This window comes from Neopsephotus bourkii, unplaced genomic scaffold, assembly GCF_033783945.1.
Source record: "Neopsephotus bourkii isolate Nb327-2 ecotype Australia unplaced genomic scaffold, CSIRO-AGI_Nbou_v1 NB_659, whole genome shotgun sequence".
NCBI lineage: Eukaryota > Metazoa > Chordata > Aves > Psittaciformes > Psittacidae > Neopsephotus > Neopsephotus bourkii.
Genome location: NW_026901158.1, coordinates 498916 through 516566, shown reverse-complemented (window position 1 = coordinate 516566; position 17651 = coordinate 498916). Strand labels below are relative to the sequence as shown.

Genomic DNA, 17651 nt, shown 5'->3' with positions numbered 1-17651 from the left:
GCACAGAGCGGGGCGTCAGGGGCGCACCCAGCCCTGCCCCGGGCCCATGGCTCCGGGATGCGGCCCCTGAGCCGCACTCACCGCTCTCCGTCTTAATGCAGAAGCGGTGCTTGAAGCCCTGGTGGGAGTGGGAGCAGGTGATGACCTCCGGGTGGGAGCACCCCTTGTCCACCTTCTTGGTGCCAACGATGATGTTGCAGCCATAGCACTGGAGCCCGGACACTGCACAAGAAGCACAGGAAACGCAACTGTGTTTTTCCAAGGGGGGAAAATACTTGAGCTCCTTCCCAGCTGCTCTCCAACGGCGGCTTCGCAGCGCTCTCTGCCTTGCCAAGTCGCATTAAGCACCGAGCGCAGCCCGGAGCCGCCGGCGCTCGCTTACCCACAGGGCCCCAAAATGATAAAAGCATCTCCCACTAGAGGTCAGTGCGAAATCAGGGATTAGAGGGGATCGGGGCTGGGATCAAATGGTGCGAACAAGGGTGCTTTGAAACAGGGTTTGCAAAGAGGATGTGGCACCTCCCAGCCAAGAACACCGCCGAGCCGGGGCTTGGCCGTGCTCGGAAACAGCTTCTGCCCCTTTCACCCAAGCCCTCCAGTTCCAACTGTGCCAGACGGATGGTTCATGGCTGAGGTTTGGGTTTCCTCCTGAACAGGGTCCTGCTTTTATCGCAGAGTCTGCCAGGGAGGGAAAACAACTCCGAAACCCAAGGGGGATCCTTGTTCGGAGCAGCCACAGCCCAGTGGTTGGTGACCCCGGGACAGGGATGTCGGTGTCCCCAGAGCTCTGCACGCTTGTATTGGCAGCAGCTCAGCCCTTTCCTGCCGGTCAGCCCCGGCGTCCGAGAACTGCTTGGCCTGGACCAGAATGGGGATGAAGCCATTCCTCAGCTTGCTTTAAATAAAAAAGCCTTTGAAGGTGATTCATTTGCATCGTGCACCGGGTTCAGGGCAAACACAGAACCCGGCCTCGCAGCAACAAACATCAGGCTGCACACACTACTGCCCTTACCTGTCCTGCTCTGGATGTGCCCCTGAGCACTTCTCGGCCCAGACTCATCTGGCCCCATGGGGTTTTAGGGATGTGGGTGAGCAGGATGGGGAAGGGGAGCCCAGGGGGTCCTTGTCCCATGCCTTTGTTTTGTACAAAACACCACGGAATTCACTCCACCCTAAACCCACCAACACACACCACACACAGCTACCTTGCTTGGGCAGGAATGTCCCCAAATACAGCCCGAGGATAGATCACACCTCAACAACAAACCAGGGGTTAGGGAGGATGCAACCAGCCATAACTCCAAAGCATGGGGTACCCGCCACAGCAGCACTTACCCACGGGGAGCACGAACACCACGGTCAGCAGAGAGAGGATCCCACGGGCACCTCCGGGCATGTGTCCTGTAAGCACGGGCTCGGTTCCTGGAGTTCCAGCAGGGTCTGGGATGAGCAGGGTGCCTGGGGAGCGGCGATGTCCCCTCTGCCTGGTCACACGCTGCTTCCTTCACCCACAAACCCCACGAGGAGGCAGGGAGATGCCCCTGGGATGCGGCTGCTCCCAGCCCGCTCCCGCTCTTGCTGCGTCAAAGCTCAATTTCTCCTTTTTCCCCTGGATAAATTCCCCGATTCTTTCGGTCCGTGCTCAGACCTGAGCACATATGTGCTCCCCTCCGTTATTTCTGTCCTAGTTCCTCTGCCCATGATCACTTCCCATTAATACTATTGTGCAGCAGCTCTTGGAGAGAAATTCTCCCTAATCAAGATTTAGCTTTAAATCCACTTGGAAATCCTCTAATTCAGTTGGATTAGGCAGCAGGGGTTCGGGAGATGCGTGGCTTTACCGGCTTTTTCCTCTCCTCTGTTTCCTCCCGGGGCTGCCTCACCTCCAGGCACGGCCCCACCGGCTCCCGTGTCTGAGCCGCTTCAAGAGGGCAGCAGTAATTTTATTAGAGAGAAGCACTCAACTAATTCCGCATCCAAGGCTTGAGATCCCCTGACAAAGCACAGCCCCGGGGACGGCCCTGGCGCTAAAGGGAGAGCCTGGAGGGCACACAAGTGGGTGTGAAACTCACACAGGCATTTGCATACATGAAAACAGCGCCTTAATAAAGCACCAAGCCGCGATGGCCCCAACCGGTGGGGTCAGGACTGACCCACAGCCACGCCGGGCACCCAGAGCCCTGTTGGCTCCTGTGCTGCCATCCCCACAGGCAAAGCCCCAGCTCTCCTGGAGCTAATGGGACTTGGAGGGATAATGCTGACTAATAGGAGAGCGCACCCGAATGCACGGGATTAAAAATTAAAGGGACAAAATAAGCTGCTTATGTGGCGCATCCAGAGACCGCCTTCCACCGCAGCTGGATCCCGCGGACCCAGCCCCGGACCTGGCCCCATAGAGCCCAACGTGCTCGCTGGGACTTCACCTGGAGGCAGCGCAGCCTTGTCCGTGCCCAGAGCAGAGCCCAGGGAACGCAGCTCATCGATTCCCGTCCCTCCACCCACCCGCGGCGCCTCGCTGGCCCCAGAACAACGCGATTATAACCGATTGTAACCCAGCAACGCGCCAGAGCCTCGGGGAGAGGGGATAAACCGCGGGGAATGGGATTGGTTTTAAAGCAGCAGAAATCACAGCATTCGGTGAGGAGGGGAAATTAACTCTCAATCCCTTAATGAACTCATTGGCTCCCGGCTGAAGCACGCGCTCCTTTGCGCGTTATTCCCTTGGGAAGCAGAAGGCAAGGACCTTCAGAAAAGGGCTGTAAAACCAAACCAGCCCCTTCAACCACGTGCACGCCTGGAACCGCGGAACGCTTGTGCTGCATCCCAGGGCCACCCCGAGCCCGGGGGCACCGGAAGCCCCTCAGGAAACGGCCTTCCTGCCCTGGGAAAATGTGATCAGCCAATCCCGGAGCAGCCGTGCTCCACGTCAACCTTCGGGGCACCCGGAACCGCGGCTGAGCCCCGCGCACATTAGGCGGGTTCGCTGCAAACCCTGCTCTGGAGCTCATCCCTGCGGGCGGCAGCGCCAGGGCACGGCCGCCCCCGCTCCCCCTGCGCCGCCGGAGGCGCTCGCAGCCCCAGGCTCTGCTCCGCGCCGGAAGCGAGACTCGAACCGGGTCCCCCCGGCCTTCCGGCCGCCATTAGCGAGGCAGAACCAGGAGTGCCCTGCCCCTGTCAACGCGCCCGCTGATTGGGCTGGGTGCGCGGCCGGCGGGGCTCTGCCCCAATAACAGGCAGCGGAGGAAGAGGATCCACTCTCTGCGTTCTTATTGGCTGTGAGGATGCATACATTAAGAGAGCACCATGAAAGCGCTCATCTGTGCTATTTTGAGGGGAGTTTTTAGGGTTTTTATGCCCTTCGGGGACCTAGGGTAAAAACTGTGTAACGGGATCATAAAGAGATGTAAATCGATGAGGAACAAAACACAACTGTATTCCTCACACAATCTGAGATGTCAGATGTCTGCTGCAGGTTTAAATAGACTGTGTGCGGTCTACCAGTTTGTGTTGTATGAAAGGAGAGAAGGTTAGCACTCCCCTTGATAAGGATGGAAGAGGCCCTTGTGGCCTATACAACACGCATACGGTTAAGGCACTGCCACCTACTTCGTGGCATCTAACCATGTTTTTTTCTTGGGGGAACCCCTAAAGAAACCAGCTCCTTCCATTGATGATCCCACCCGGCTTCCTTTTGCTCGGCCCGAGGAGCAGAGCCCCAGCCGACACTCGCCACTGCCACCCTGCACCCAACACAAGCAAAGCTACACCCCTCCTAAGGGTGCAGACCCAGCCCCACCATGGCAGGAGCCTTGGTTCCCACCCTGTGATTTATAAGATCAGCTAATCCTGGCCCCAGACCACCACTGACATACCAGGCCAGGTGTAATCACAGCTAGCACCAGTCACAGGTGCCAGCAATACTCCCAGGTGGGATACTGGGGACTTAAACACAACCCTTACAGGCAGCTTTCCAGTAGACCCTTTACATTGAGGCTCTCCAGTCTCGGGGACAAAACAGATCCTTGTTCAAGAGACTGCTTGGAGAAACCTGGTCTGGCAGAAGGTGCCTGTGGCAGGGGCCTGGCAAAGCCCCTCAGACACAGCTACAGGGGAGTACCAAACAGATTTGAATCTATGCAAAAATGCTTTGCTGGAGTCGGATACCAGCTTCTCCCCACTGGTAAAGCAGCACAGCCACATCTGCAATCACACAGTTGCATCAGCCCCAGAGAAAAACTGGAGTGGGGAAGAGTCACGAGGAAACAGATTATTCCAGCAGTGATGCTCGCCAAGGCTGGAGACATGTCCGTCCCTAGGGGTAATGGAAAACCTCAAAAGACAGTGATATCATTACTGGCCCTCACCAGCTCAATGTGAACTCTATTTTTACATATGTAAAAGCAAAGCCATACATCATGGCTTGCAGTTATCACCGTCTCCAAGGGTAAGGCAACACAGCACCAGAGCAGGCACCAGAGAGATTTGTACTGCAATCGATTTTCAGCCATCAAGCACACGAGGTTGATGCCAAACCCATGGATTTTTGCTGCCCCAGGAACATAGCATCCCCTCCCAGCAGAACCCTCCGGCTGCGATACAAGCTGTGCCCAACACAGCCAGTTCCTACATCGTCCCCCATTGCCCACACTGTGAGGGCAGCAGGACTGATTCCCTTCCCCTCAGCCAATGGGCTCTGTGAGGGTTTGTACCAACACTGCGGGTGCCAAGGACAGCTCCTATTGAACCCTCTTCCTTTCTTACAAGAAATTCTGATCTGAGTTATGCTCCTCTTTTCTGTCTCCACAGGAGATGTCAAGAACCACGATGCTGCTGCTGCTGCTGCTCCTTTCCTCCTGTTCCACTCCTCCCTCAATGGAGCTGCTACAGAAGTACTTCCTCTCACAGGTGTTTCTAATCTAAGGGAGGCTTCTTTGGTCACAGACACATCACATTAGTACACTCTTACCACAAGCATACACAGAAAATCCCACCTTTTTATTATGGCATATGGCATTTTTCTGGATGTGTAAATACCACATGGGTATGACAAAAAGGGAAAGAAATACCAACGCTGAAACAGATACAGAGTCATGCCATTATCAATACAGCTTCATACGATGGATTTTCAAGATACAAAAGTCTGGGTTGGGGTTTTTTTAACTCTTTACACTGAAGTAACTTTACAGTGTTCTGTGAGCTTTAGAACCAGAAGAGGAAACTTAAAATATGCTGAGAACAACTACAAGCAGGAATCATTTTAATGGTTAACAGAACTGTAACTCTGCTCTAGAACAGCATCTATTAAACACACGTAACAAGAGGTAAGCAACTATACAGAAGGGAAGAGGAGATTTCACCACAGGAGTCAAGTCAGGGGCAGGAAGAGGGGGGTCTGGAACTGCATGGTTTTATTTGGTCACAGAGTTTGAGCTGAGTGTTTAAAATGAAGCACCCTTAAAGATGCAGTATTTCTATGTAAAACAGGACAGAAACTTCCCAAGAGACTAGAACCTACATTCTGGAAAGGAAAATAAGAAATCGGACATTAAAAAACCCTCCACACATCTCTAGGCTTTGACTTCACTTACTGTGAGAGAGGCGATGGCAGCGCTCCCGCGGGGCAGCAGCACCCAGAGGCACCACCACGGCCATACAGTATCTTTGGGGTGTCCAATACAGGGTGATGTCAGGGTGATCCAGGGCTGCCAAGGACCAGGCAGGGGAAGGAGAACTGCATCTTGTGTGTGTTTTTCACCGCGTTGCCCGGTTCTAGCAAAGAGCTAAGACGTGTTCTTTGGGCCAAGACTAACAGAAACCGCTTTATCAAACACTCTTCAGGTTTCCTGCCAAACTGCATTTAATATTCTCATGTGGGTTTTTAGTATTCTTTCTTTAAAACATTTCTCCTGACAGTCTCAGTGATCCCGCAGCATTTAACAGTCACTCTTCCACAATTTAATTGTTTTGTCGTTTTCTAGCGCAGCCGAGGCAATGATGTTTTCTGTCGGGTGACAAGCTGTTGAGATTACAACATCTAAACAAGGAGAAGAGACACAGGTATCACTATCTGCAGCAGGGAGAGCTGGTGCAGAGCAGACATTTCTGAAACCACACCTGCAAACAGCATCACCAGGGTGGTATTGAACCAGTTCCTGGTTCTTTAGAGCACAATTACAAACACAATACTTGTAAATAACTGACAACTGCTGCTCCTGTCAGAGGGAATACTTGCCAGAAGAATTGACAGTCGTGGTTGGGAAGTGTTTGATGGATTTCACAGCATGAGAACTCTCTGGATTCTGGTTCTCACCTACTGCACAGCCAGTACTCTTGGCATGTTATGTCAGATAGCTGACAAAAACCCAGGTCAGTTTTCTCCTCTCTGCGGAAGATACTCCCACTATCCCATCCAATGCTTAGGCAGCACTGCAGAGCCCTGCCCCAGTCCGAGAATGAAAACCTGCTGCCACTGGCCCTACGCAGAGACCAAACCAATGATCCTTCAGACTGAAATTTCCACCAGATAACACCTCAAAACATGCTCAACTCTGCCCCCAAGAACAGGCAGATGTAGCCATTTACAAACAGCAGGAGCACATCAGTCCTTATCCTTTCAAAAGCTGCAGCTTTGGAAGGTGTTAACAGGCAAACCAAACTCACTAGTATTACAAGTCACTTCAATACTCCAGCAGCTCTGAACTCAAGGAAATCTCTTTTGTAAGCTGCTGTCAAAGTTCTCACAATGAAAGAATAAACACTTGTGATGCCCATAAAAAACCCTTCATAACAAGGAGCAAACTCCTTAGACCCAATTAAACTTCAGCCAGCCAAGAATTTTTGGGTTTGACAGTCAAAAGCTAAACATCAGAGAGAAAATGCTCAAGGCGAGCTCTCATTACAAGAGACATGAGGGATATTCCATCAATAAAACCAAAATCCTCTTCCACACCTGTGTGTCCTTGTAATTTCTGTACAATCTCTTTTGTCTGAAGGTTCCAGATATAAACCAGGTTGTCTTCTGAGCCGGACACAATCCACTGGAGAGACAGAGAAAACACACAGTCATTTTCATCTCTTTTCACCTTGATCTGCTATTATTCAGTCAGCATTTCACTGCCACCATGTGAAAAGGAACTTCCAACACTACATGACTGCTCATGTGGTTCATCCTTTCAGCACCTCTGCTCAGTACACAAAAGCAGCAGAAAGCTTTGCTCTACCCTGTGTATGCCAGAGCAAGAGGTGCTAAGGTAGTTCAGTGTTAGGACTAAACCTGTTCCATCATCTCAATGTATGAACCTATCATCCAGTGGCTCACTGCTAGGACACCCTCTTCCCAGCTGCACTACAGCCCCTGTGAACCAGCACCCACCAAAGGAGGTTTCCATTCCCAAACTCCTGTTTCAGCTCCAGAGAAAAGCAGTAAGAACTGCATGTTGGCAAAGAGCCTCTCCCATAAGCACTGACCTTTCCACCGGTGACGGAGAAATTGGCAAATATGCAGTACTTCTCGTTCTTGTGTCCTGTGTAGGTCTTCAGGCACTGGAAGTGAAGAGCCACAGGACATTAACACAGATGGGAGGTGGTTTTCTAGTCACGGACAAGCTCTTCTGGCCAGAAAAGACTCATACATCTGCTTGTGCTTCCCAGCCTGCCGACTTATCTAGAGGATGGAGGGGGCACCTCTGCCCTACAACACTGAACAGTTCTGAAGGGGGGGTGGAAGCCCTCAGTTTGTCACATTACCACAGAGAGCAGCAGCAACTTATTGTTCATTAAAAAAAAATATGCAGAAATAAAGCATTACTTAATGTCTCAGTTAACCAAAAAGCACTTATGAAACCCAGATTCTCCTATAAGCTTAGTGAATTCTATATAGTGAGGTAGGATTGGTTTTACCTTTCCTTTGCTGTAGTCCCAAAGTTTAAGAGTGCTGCAAAACAAGAGAAAACCAAAGATTTTAGTTCTTGGGGTCTGGATTTTCTTCCCATCTCACAATTTCCCAGCAGCAACAGCAGTTCCTCCATAGCAGAGTTCCAGCAGTCTTTTACAGGTTATATTTTCTGACTCTCAGTGGTACAAAAGAATCATATGATCAATGCAAGGAATAGCTGAGTTCTGAAAGGTACAAGGAGGAATGAATGGGTGCTGCAGTCACTAAATACTGCCAAGACAACCCGTATCATTAGCACAGCTCAACACTTCACTGGCTTTTCAAGTCTGATAGTATATATGGACTTGTATACCATTACCACAACAGCTAAAGAGCAGTGAACTAAAGGTTTACCTGCCACTCAAACACCCAGAAGCCTGTGGGGATTTTCTGTTTGGTTTTTAAGTACTTACTTGTCCAAGGTTGCAGCTAATATGTATTTGCCATTAGGTGAGAATTTCACAAAAGACACTGGAGGGTTATCATCATCTATAGTGAAAACAAAAGCAACATTAGCTACTGCAGAGCTGTACTGCCTTGTCCTCTGACAATAACGTGTTAACCATCTCACTGAAGAAAGCTTTCAGCTTTGCTGTCCCCTGCTATTTCAAGAAAGAGGTGTAGGAAAGGCAATTGTTTTCATTCATTTAAGAAAAGGGTATTAAGCACTTTTCTCACATTTTAAATATCCCTTTGTAAATGAACTTTCCTTCCCTGCATTAGCAGGTATCAGAGCAAGACCTTTAAAAATCATTGTATTAGAACACATGCCACTGATCTGCAGTGCCATTTAACTCGTTTATATAATGCTCTGCAAGACCATGAAGGACTAGGGAACACATGCCCAACTGCTGGCTTCCCTTCATCAGCCATGCTCACAAGACACCTCCATGCATCTCGCAACAATCACAGCCTGCCTGTTTCCATCGCATCCAACAGCACAGACAACTTTGTGTGGCAGCCTGGAACTGCTGCATGGCAAGCACTGCACAGCTGAATGGTAGAAAGCTTTGGAAAACTTCTATGATTCTATTCTATGATTTGTTCATCTATACTACAGAACACTCCAACTCAAGCAAGTTTCCATTCATGCAAGAGGCTAGCTCCTCTTATTACAGCAGACTGGAAGAAAACAGTGTACTACCACAGCAGTAGGAAGACAGTTAAACAGAGCTTAAGGAAGCCACTGTTCACAGCAATGATGCAGAATATTTATGTCACAACAGCAAAAATAGAGCACAAACAAGAAATACTCCTACTCACCAATCAGTGTTTTCAAGCACTGGCCTGATGCTGTATCCCAGATTCGACTATTAAAAATAGAGTAGAACCATTACTATTGAAGTTTCTGTTCTGATTTTAACGTTACAAATACAAGCTCTTTTTAAAAGAGTCCTTTTTTAAATGCAAAAGGTTTGAACAGTGTCACAGGCAGGAACTAAGCACTTACCAAAGCCCATCATAGCTACTTGACACTATCAGGGATCCATCACGATTAAAATGCACCTGTAAAATTACAGAAGGGGAAAAACAGCTTTACCAATGCACATAAAAAGTCAAATGTTTAAGCTCCACTTTAAGTTGCCTTGCTTTACTGACTCTGCAGCTCGCGTGGACAGAAGGAGAAAGTCAACACAACATACAAACCACAGGCCTGAGTTTAGATGGGCAATATGATCAGACCAGATTCTTTTCCCTCAGTTTGTCTGGCATAATTACAAAGAGGAGTGGATGTTAACTACAGCTGTTTATCCAAGTATTAGGGACTGGAATATGTTTCCTCAGAAGCTAAGGAGAACACATGAACACAGATATGCTCTGATCAGACAGCATTAGGTGTGAACAACACAACAGCAACAGGTCGTTCTCTGAGCCTCAAGTGACCACAAATGTATGCCCCAGTTAGGCTCAGGCATGACTGGCACACCACTATTCCCTGCTCCCCACATTAACAACCAGGACCAAGATCCGTACCAGTCTTAACAGAAAACACTGCTCATTCCATTCTCATTGAGCACCGGCTCTGCTGAAGAACATAAGCATGTTAGTGCCTTCATTTATCAGAAGATACTTACAGCTGAAACTGGGTCAGAATGAGCAGGTAATGTCTTGAGGCACTTCCCTGTTTTCACGTCCCATATCCTCACACTTTCGTCAAACTGAAGATTGAAGAAATGCACAAAGTGGTTTAATGATGCACCTACTTGAGGCATACGAGGTGTTATAGCTTGACTACATGCATGTGGCCTCCTCCAGCTACACTGAGCTGCATCAGAAAGGCTCTGAACCAAGCAGGGCAAAAATAAGAGAGTGGCACATAGCTCCCTGAACTCCCCCTTTCTGCGCAGGGAACCTGCATGTTGAGGATGGGTTAAAGATGTGACTGTGTCCCCTGTCAAAGACAGCAGTGGCACTGCAGAGCTCAGCTGACTACAAGCTGTGTTTGTGGAGAAAAAATTGAAATGGCAAGGGCTTGTGACTGGTACCCCAGGTTCAAGCCCTGGTAATGTGCTACCATAACTAACACCATTTTGTAAGGCCAGCAGCCATTCTGAGACTGAGTGTCACGTCTGTCCCCTTTCCCTCGTTATCAGGCCCCAATGGTCCTTTGATCCAAGCAGACAAACCAACCCGATTGCTCCGCCCCATCCCTATCAGCATCGAGATTATTCCCCTCCTCACCAGCCCTGAAGGTCCCGGGCATGCAGCCAGCACGGTGATGGCCATCACCCCATCCCAGAACAAGCTGCAGCAGCACACAGAGCGCTGACTGCAGAATCGAGCAGGGACCCTGGCCTACAGCTGTTCTGGACAGTGAGACCATGACCCTACAGGAGCCAGGGACAGCCCCACCACCACCTGCAGCCTCCAAGGACTGACTGACTCACATTCTTTTGTACTGTTTTCATGTCCAGATTGTGATTGTTATCACAGAATAGTTAGGGCTGGAAAGGACCTTCAGATCATCCAGTTCTATCAATACAGCCAACCATTTATTAAGACCTGACCCCATCTGCAGAGGGCCCAGGTGACTGAAGTCATACTTCAGCTTAAGTCAGAATACAGGTGCATTATAAATTCTGTATTATGCCAGCTGCAGGTACTGCACTGATCCCACTTGTGGAACCCTGTGCCATTCTCATCTGACATTTTCTGTGCTATCCTAATCATACCCTCTGATTTAGTGCCATCAGCACTCTGCCATGAATCCCTAAAAGAACCTGTGTGTCACCCAAGTGAGGGGTAAGTGGGGGGTGCAACACTTGCTTGGCATAAAGGCACAAAAGGACCACTTACTGATCCAGACACAATGAGGTTTGACTGAGGGTTGAAGTTGCAGCAGAAAACGTAGTTACTGTGCCCTTTCAATGTCTTCAAGCACTTACCCTGAAATAAGATTTAGCAGAGTTAAATATCTTTCAGTGCCAAAAATGCATTCAGATTAGGTGCATTAACATTAACCACTGTGCAGCACACAAAGAAACCCACTCTAACCCAAGACCTAGATGGGCAGAGGATCAGCTACAGCAAAACAGGAAAGAAAAATCACCCGTATTTTTAGTGACTGCAGCCAAGTTGCAAACCCTTTGGGCAGCTCAGGAGAGCCAAGCAGTTAACACACCTAGTCAAAATACAAGCAAGTTATCCAGTTCTCATTGTCACTGCAGATAAGGAAGGGGGAAAGAAGCAAAACCAAGTGAGGCTACGATAAGAAATTACAGAGAGGTTTCAGCTGAGATGCTGCTTTCAGCAACAAAGCCTGCGGTTGCATTGTGACCATGAGGCTTAAATGCTCTCAGAAGGTGACCAGATTCTTTCCGATACCAGTAAGCAGCCCCCTTTCCAAAAGCAACAGCGTATCTTGCTCTTCCTCACAGCCCAGTCAACCAGCAGCTCGTTACAAGCTGGAAAGACTGAGTGTTACCCAAACAAGAGGTAGCGCTTAACACTCGACCTTCTCTCATTGCAACACATCAAGGCTGTCTCCCAGAACATGAGTGAAGATGCCAGTGCTGGGGAGAAGGAAGATAAGCAGTAATTTGTCCTTACCGAGCTTACATCCCATATTTTGAGCGTTTTATCATCAGAGGCAGACACAAGAAGGTTGGAATCTGATGACCAAGCAACATCAGAGATACCCTAAAACACGGAAAAACAATTCTGAGCTCTGCTTGTTCACTGACACAGGAAAATGGAACACAGAGATGGCATGTGCTCTGCACAGCTGAATCTTGAAAGAAAATCCAGCACTGAGTTCAGAATTCATTGATCAGACCAGGTTAAGAGCTCCTTGCTGGACACTTGCTCATTTTAAGCTGAGCCATATATTCCAAATATACCAATGGCTTGTTCACACAGCTTTACTATGGCCAGCCAAGCCCTTTCCTGGCACTCATAAACAGTTTACTATCTAACTAAGCTGAAGAAGTAGCTTCTCTTCATGCCAGACCGCTTGCTCTTTATCATCTGAGTCGCTAAACATTGGAGAAGAACAAATTACACTGGTTTTCCTTGAAATGAATCTTTGTTTTTGCTTACGAAGCTTCAGCATGTAAGAAACTTCAGAAAACAAAGCCATGGGGTTGGGAGTTGTGTTTCTTTAGAACTTTGCAGAATGAGTAAGTGTTGTGTTTATGTAGGCAAACCCACAAGAAAAATTCAGTCTCCTTAAAAGGCAAACCATTCTCTCCATACACAAAGGGAAGATGGAACAGGACACACTGTTACAGTCCACAGGGGTTTCAACCAAGCATGTACTGCCCCATGCCCGAGGCTGTGTCCTCAAAAGGCAGGGACACAAGAACAGCAGGGAGTGTGCAGGCAGGGACCACATCAGCAGCCTGCACTTCACCCACACTTCCAGCCTGCCCTGGCTTACTTCAGCAATTCCAGGCTGCTGCACAGGCCTGCATAAACAAAGCAGCACAAAACAAGACCGAAGAACAAGCCTTCCACCCTTGTTAAACTACACCAGAATGGAAACTTCCGGATGAGGAAAAGTAAATTCATATTCAAGCGCCCAGTAACCTCCTCATACTCACCAGTTTATGGCCAGATATTGTCTTTTCAAACTTGCCATCATATGCTCCCCAGATTTTAATGAGTTTGTCAGCAGCTGGAAAAGAACACACCAGATAAGAGATTACCCATGGTGGCCCTTCCAGCTGGGAAGAAACGTCTTAACTACACGTCTGCAAGCACTGGGCAGTCCTCCCTCCCCAGCAGACCTAAGCATAGAAGGTGATAGGCAGCTTGCAAAGAACAGCTCCATACACACCACGCTGCAGCAGCTGAGATTACATAAACTGCCTGGAATGCACAGAGTCTCCAGCAGCTTCAGTTCCTCTGATGACAATTTGGGTTTCTACTCTTGTTTTAGACTGCCAGTGGTAACAGCAGTGCCGGGCCATAGGAATACTGAAACACTTCTGCCCAAACCAAACAAACATTACACCACAAGCTGGGCTGAGTTAATGCCTGCAAAACCCCAAATGTTAACTTGCAAAACACACCAGAGAAAAAGGTTGATATTTGCCAGAGGTAGAGGCTGGAAAATCTGCGTGGGGAGAAGGGGGGCAGTCATGGAGACACTTGAACATTAAAGTGATTTCTACATGGTAACTGCAGTAGACTTATTAAGGCCATTTGCAGTGAAGCCAAAGACCCAAGTCACTCCCATGTCCGGCAGATGCTCAAGTGGTCCTCACCAACACATTCAGCAGTGCTCTTTTCAACTGCCCTTATACACGGATCCTCTCTGGATCAGAGGGTCATGCAAACAGGTTTTCAAAGGAAAGCTGTCAAACAACGTTGACCACAAAAAAGCCTTTAGGAAACACCAAAGCTGATAGGAAGAGGACTTGATCCACCACTGAAGAGAATAAGAACTGAAACGCTGTTTAGAATACCCTTGCACGTTTCACTGGGTTAATCAAAGGCTGTGACTTCCTGACCAGTGCAGGCAGCCAGGACAGAGGCACGTGGCCAGCCTCTGTACCACACTGCGTAGCTGAAAAGCTGAGCGGGTCAGGGCTCTCCAATTTGCAACACACAGAAGGCCCAGTGTTCGAAGCCACAGGACATAAAAAACTTAAACGAGATTATCTTGGAGACTGACAGCTTTGATATTGCTCCTCTGAAGGAAAACCATGACACTGCAGCCCTCCTCCACCTGATGGAGGTAACACTGCAGACACACAGCTCTCCAAAGCCCATGCTGGCATGTTTTAGATCAGACAAGAAGGAAGCAGTACTTACAGGAGCTGGCGAGCCACTCTCCATTAGGGCTAAACTTTACTGATGAGACTGCCTTGGTGTGTCCTGCTAATGTGAACTTCAGAGCATAGTTTGGTTTTACTGGTGCAGGCTGCAAGAAAAATACATATGAGCAAGCCGAATAAATTCCAAATCTAGTATCCCACTGGGTCGCATGCAGTGACAGACTGCATGGATACTCACCCCAATAGAGATGCCAGCATTTACAACTGTGTCATTTCTCCCCCCTGCCTCCAAATCCAAATAACACCAAAACACCCTTGCTGTCTAGGGCCAACAGTGCCTCCCTGTTGCATGCACAACAAGTCACCCTTGACAGGAATTTCAGCCACACCAGTAACAAACAGGGGAGAATAATCCAACAGCCCAGCTATAAAGTGCTTGGTAGATCAAAATACTCCTCTTGCTATTGATCTGTGTACTGCTTTTAAGTGCTTGCAGTTTTCATCCTTACCATGAATTAAATCACAGGCCAATTCCTCCAGACTCTTAAAATCCCCTTTTTTTTTCCCTTTCACCCTTCGCAAAGGCTTCACAACAACATCTCCTTTGAGCATCTGCAGGCTTCAAAGCATCTGCATAATTCCCCACTTTGCAGCTACGCTCACAGATTCTCCAATCACCTCCAGGCATCCCAAGGATACAATCAACCTCTCTTTAAGGCTCCAAGTGACCAGGAGGACTTTGTTTGCAATCCCCGCCCAGCCCTGCGGAACCGGCTGCGCTCCATCGCCCTTCCCATGAGACCCTCAGCACGTTTCCAGCTCAGACAACAGCAGAGCCTGGCAGAGATCTTCATCTACAGGAGAACACGAGCGATGCTGGTTCAGCTGCTGAATATGCAGGTGCTGCCATGTGTATTTACACAGATACTGCTGGAGCCCCGCACACACCTTGCTCTGATTGGTTGAGGAGGAAGGAGTAGATTGTGTTTTGGTGGATTCTGCATCTGGCTTCTTTTCTTCTGTTGCCATGGTTCTGAAGCTGGCAAATGAGACTTGTGGTGCTTGAAGAGGAGAATGAATGTGCTGCTTCAAAAGGCAGCTCTTGCCACAGACAGAACGGCTCTGAAATGCAAACCTGGAAGAAAAACAGAATATTCTCATTAGCTGTCAAAGAGATTCTCAGCAGCCAGAAAAATTAAGAGTACCTAACTGCAGGAAACCAGGATGAAAAAACATAACCTAAATCCCGTTAGGAACACAGCAGGATTGCAGGCTTCAGACCTACCAAATGTGCAAGACCCCAGCCCAAATCACAGCCTTTTATTGCAAAGCTGTTAGGTGTGGCAGAATTTTCACAGCATGTTCCCCAAAACACTTCTAACAAGCATTTAGCACACAGTAAATAAAAAGGTTTGTGCAAAAGATGGAAGGAACAGCCCAAGGCCTTTTTTCATGTCTCTTAAGGTTCAGAATACAAGACTGACATAAATACAAAACCAGCAGTGGCATTTCCAAAGCTTAGAACTCTAGGAGCTTCCTTTCACCTCGGAATGCATGTATTTCAGTCTCATATTTCTCTCTTAAATGGTCTGGATATCAAGCCATAGCTTGGCTATCAAATCCTGCCCTTCTCCACCCAAGAGTTCTCACACTGAAGCAGCCTTGTGCTCACACCACCAGATCCACAATGTGCAACAAACCCTCACGTTGCTGTGCCTGTGTTCAGCAATGGGGCTGGTGCTGCACAGGGAACAAACGTCCACTGCAGCTCAGGAACAGGAGAGACTTCAGCTCACACTGTCAGGATTTGGCTTCAAAGCATGTTCATGATACCCCACCACCGCTGCCCTTCTTTGTGCTCGTGACAGCAGATTTTGGAGCAGCAGCACTTGCAGCTTCAGCACATACTGCCATTGTAAGCATCTCCCTCCTGGAAGGGAATCCCTGGCTGGGTTGCGTTGGAAGGGACCCTAAAGCTCCTCCAGCTCCAACCCCTGCCATGGGCAGGGACCCCTTCCACTGGAGCAGCTTGCTCCAAGCCCGTGTGTCCAACCTGGCCTTGAGCACTGCCAGGGATGGGGCAGCCACAGCTTCTCTGGGCACCTTGTGCCAGCGCCTCAGCACCCTCACAGGGAAGAGCTTCTGCCTAAGAGCTCAGCTCAGTCTCCCCTCGGGCAGGTTCAAGCCATTCCCCTTGGCCTGTCCCTACAGGCCCTTGTCCCAAGCCCCTCTCCAGCTTTCCTGCAGCCTCTTTAGGCACTGGAGCTGCTCTCAGGTCTCCCCTTCAGGAGCCTTCTCTTCTCCAGGCTGCCCCAGCCCAGCTCTCTCAGCCTGGCTCCAGAGCAGAGCTGCTCCAGCCCTCGCAGCAGCCCCGTGGCCTCCTCTGGCCTGGCTCCAGCAGTGGCCGGGGTCACAGAGCGCTGCTCCCCCGCAGCGCGAACCGGGAACCCGAGTTACCGGACGCAGCGGGGCCCCGGCGCTGCCCCCGCAACCCCCGAGCGCGGGGCTCCCGGCACCCCCACGGCCCCGCCCGGCCGAGCCTGGAGGCTGCGGGGGCCCTGCCCGAACTTCAGGGTCCGCTCCCGTTCCCCCCCCCCTCCGCCGCATCCCGCACACGCGCGCCGGGAGCCGGGAAAGGCGGGAGCGCGGCGGCGCGAGGCACGGCCGGGGTGGGCGCGCGCCCCGCCGCGAGGAGCGGGCTCCGCGCGCTGCCCGAGGGGAGGTGGCGCCGCGCGGGGAGCGGGAGCAGGCGCGGGCCGGGCCTTACCGGAGAGCGGGCACTGAGCGGGGGGCACCGGTGGCGGGGCCGCCGCCTCCTCCGCGGCGAGGAGGAGCGCGGCCGCGGGAGGGGAAGGGGGCGCGGCAGCAGCTCCCGGAGCAGGCGGGGGAATGCGGAACGGCGCCTGCGCCGTGCGGGCCGCAGGCTGCACAATGCCGCTCTCCCGGGGGAGCTACGGCGCGGCCCGAGGGACAAAAATCATCGCTTGCGCGCGTGGGCGGGGTCTAAGGGGCGCAGCCCCGGCCCCGCCTTGGCCTCGCCCCGCCCTCCTCTTCCCTCCTCTCGCGGGGCTGAGGGGTGGGGGCCGCTCCGGGTTCGCAGCCGTTGCCCCCCCCCCCCCCCTCCACCCCTCCCGGCTGCGGGTGTTGCTGTGGGAGCGGGCGCGGAGGCGGCGGCAGCCAGAGCCCGGCCTGGCTGTGGTGAGGCGAGGGGCAGAGCCGGTACCGCAGAGCACGGCAGCCCGGTGCAGGGCCCTCGGTGTGGCAGGTACACGGCCTCTCTGTACACCGTGTCAGGTGGGCACGGCGCTGCTGTGCTTCACGTTCCGCCGGGCCTGGCTGCCGCAGGCCTGGGTGTCAGGCACAGGCCAGCCCCGGTGGGAGGGTGCCCCAGAACCACCGGTGCAAACCACTGTGGAAAGCCCAAGGCTAAGGCAGTAACACAAGTAGTGCACGAGGCTGATGTATGAGCCATTTAGCACCGTATTTGGGTGAGCGTG

At 50.8% G+C, this 17651-nt stretch overlaps 1 protein-coding gene, 1 long non-coding RNA gene and 1 other non-coding gene across 3 annotated transcripts; 1 reads left to right on the top strand and 2 right to left on the bottom strand.

Annotated features, from left to right (window-relative positions):
• Positions 1 to 3504: 3504 nt before the first annotated feature.
• On the top strand, positions 3505 to 3632 carry LOC133212040 (U6atac minor spliceosomal RNA). The gene has a single exon (XR_009725360.1). It is a non-coding gene; the product is annotated as a U6atac minor spliceosomal RNA (small nuclear RNA).
• A 1342-nt stretch (positions 3633 to 4974) lies between these two features.
• On the bottom strand, positions 4975 to 17052 carry WDR5 (WD repeat domain 5). Its single transcript, XM_061352388.1, has 14 exons — positions 16922 to 17052; positions 15103 to 15289; positions 14192 to 14300; positions 12976 to 13049; positions 11984 to 12073; positions 11231 to 11320; positions 10009 to 10092; positions 9384 to 9439; positions 9197 to 9243; positions 8347 to 8422; positions 7900 to 7933; positions 7468 to 7542; positions 6950 to 7037; positions 4975 to 6034 (listed from the first exon to the last, which is right to left on the bottom strand). Exons 2-14 carry the CDS (start codon positions 15181 to 15183, stop codon positions 5934 to 5936), a joined length of 1005 nt encoding a protein of 334 aa, XP_061208372.1. The 5' UTR covers positions 15184 to 15289; positions 16922 to 17052; the 3' UTR covers positions 4975 to 5933.
• Positions 6506 to 6941, bottom strand: LOC133211780 (uncharacterized). The gene is made up of 2 exons (XR_009725282.1): positions 6759 to 6941; positions 6506 to 6712 (listed from the first exon to the last, which is right to left on the bottom strand). It is a non-coding gene; the product is annotated as an uncharacterized LOC133211780 (long non-coding RNA).
• Positions 17053 to 17651: the final 599 nt, after the last annotated feature.

Bases quoted from the DNA above. Each gene is read 5' to 3' on its own strand.
- WDR5 (XM_061352388.1), bottom strand. From the start codon at position 15,183: ATGGCAACAGAAGAAAAGAAGCCAGATGCAGAATCCACCAAAACACAA. The intron at 12,074-12,975 runs GTGAGTATGAGG...TCCGTGTTTTAG, and splicing joins CAATATCTGGCCATAAACTG to GGTATCTCTGATGTTGCTTG. The intron at 7,543-7,899 runs GTAAAACCAATC...CTTCACTTCCAG, and splicing joins GGGACTACAGCAAAGGAAAG to TGCCTGAAGACCTACACAGG.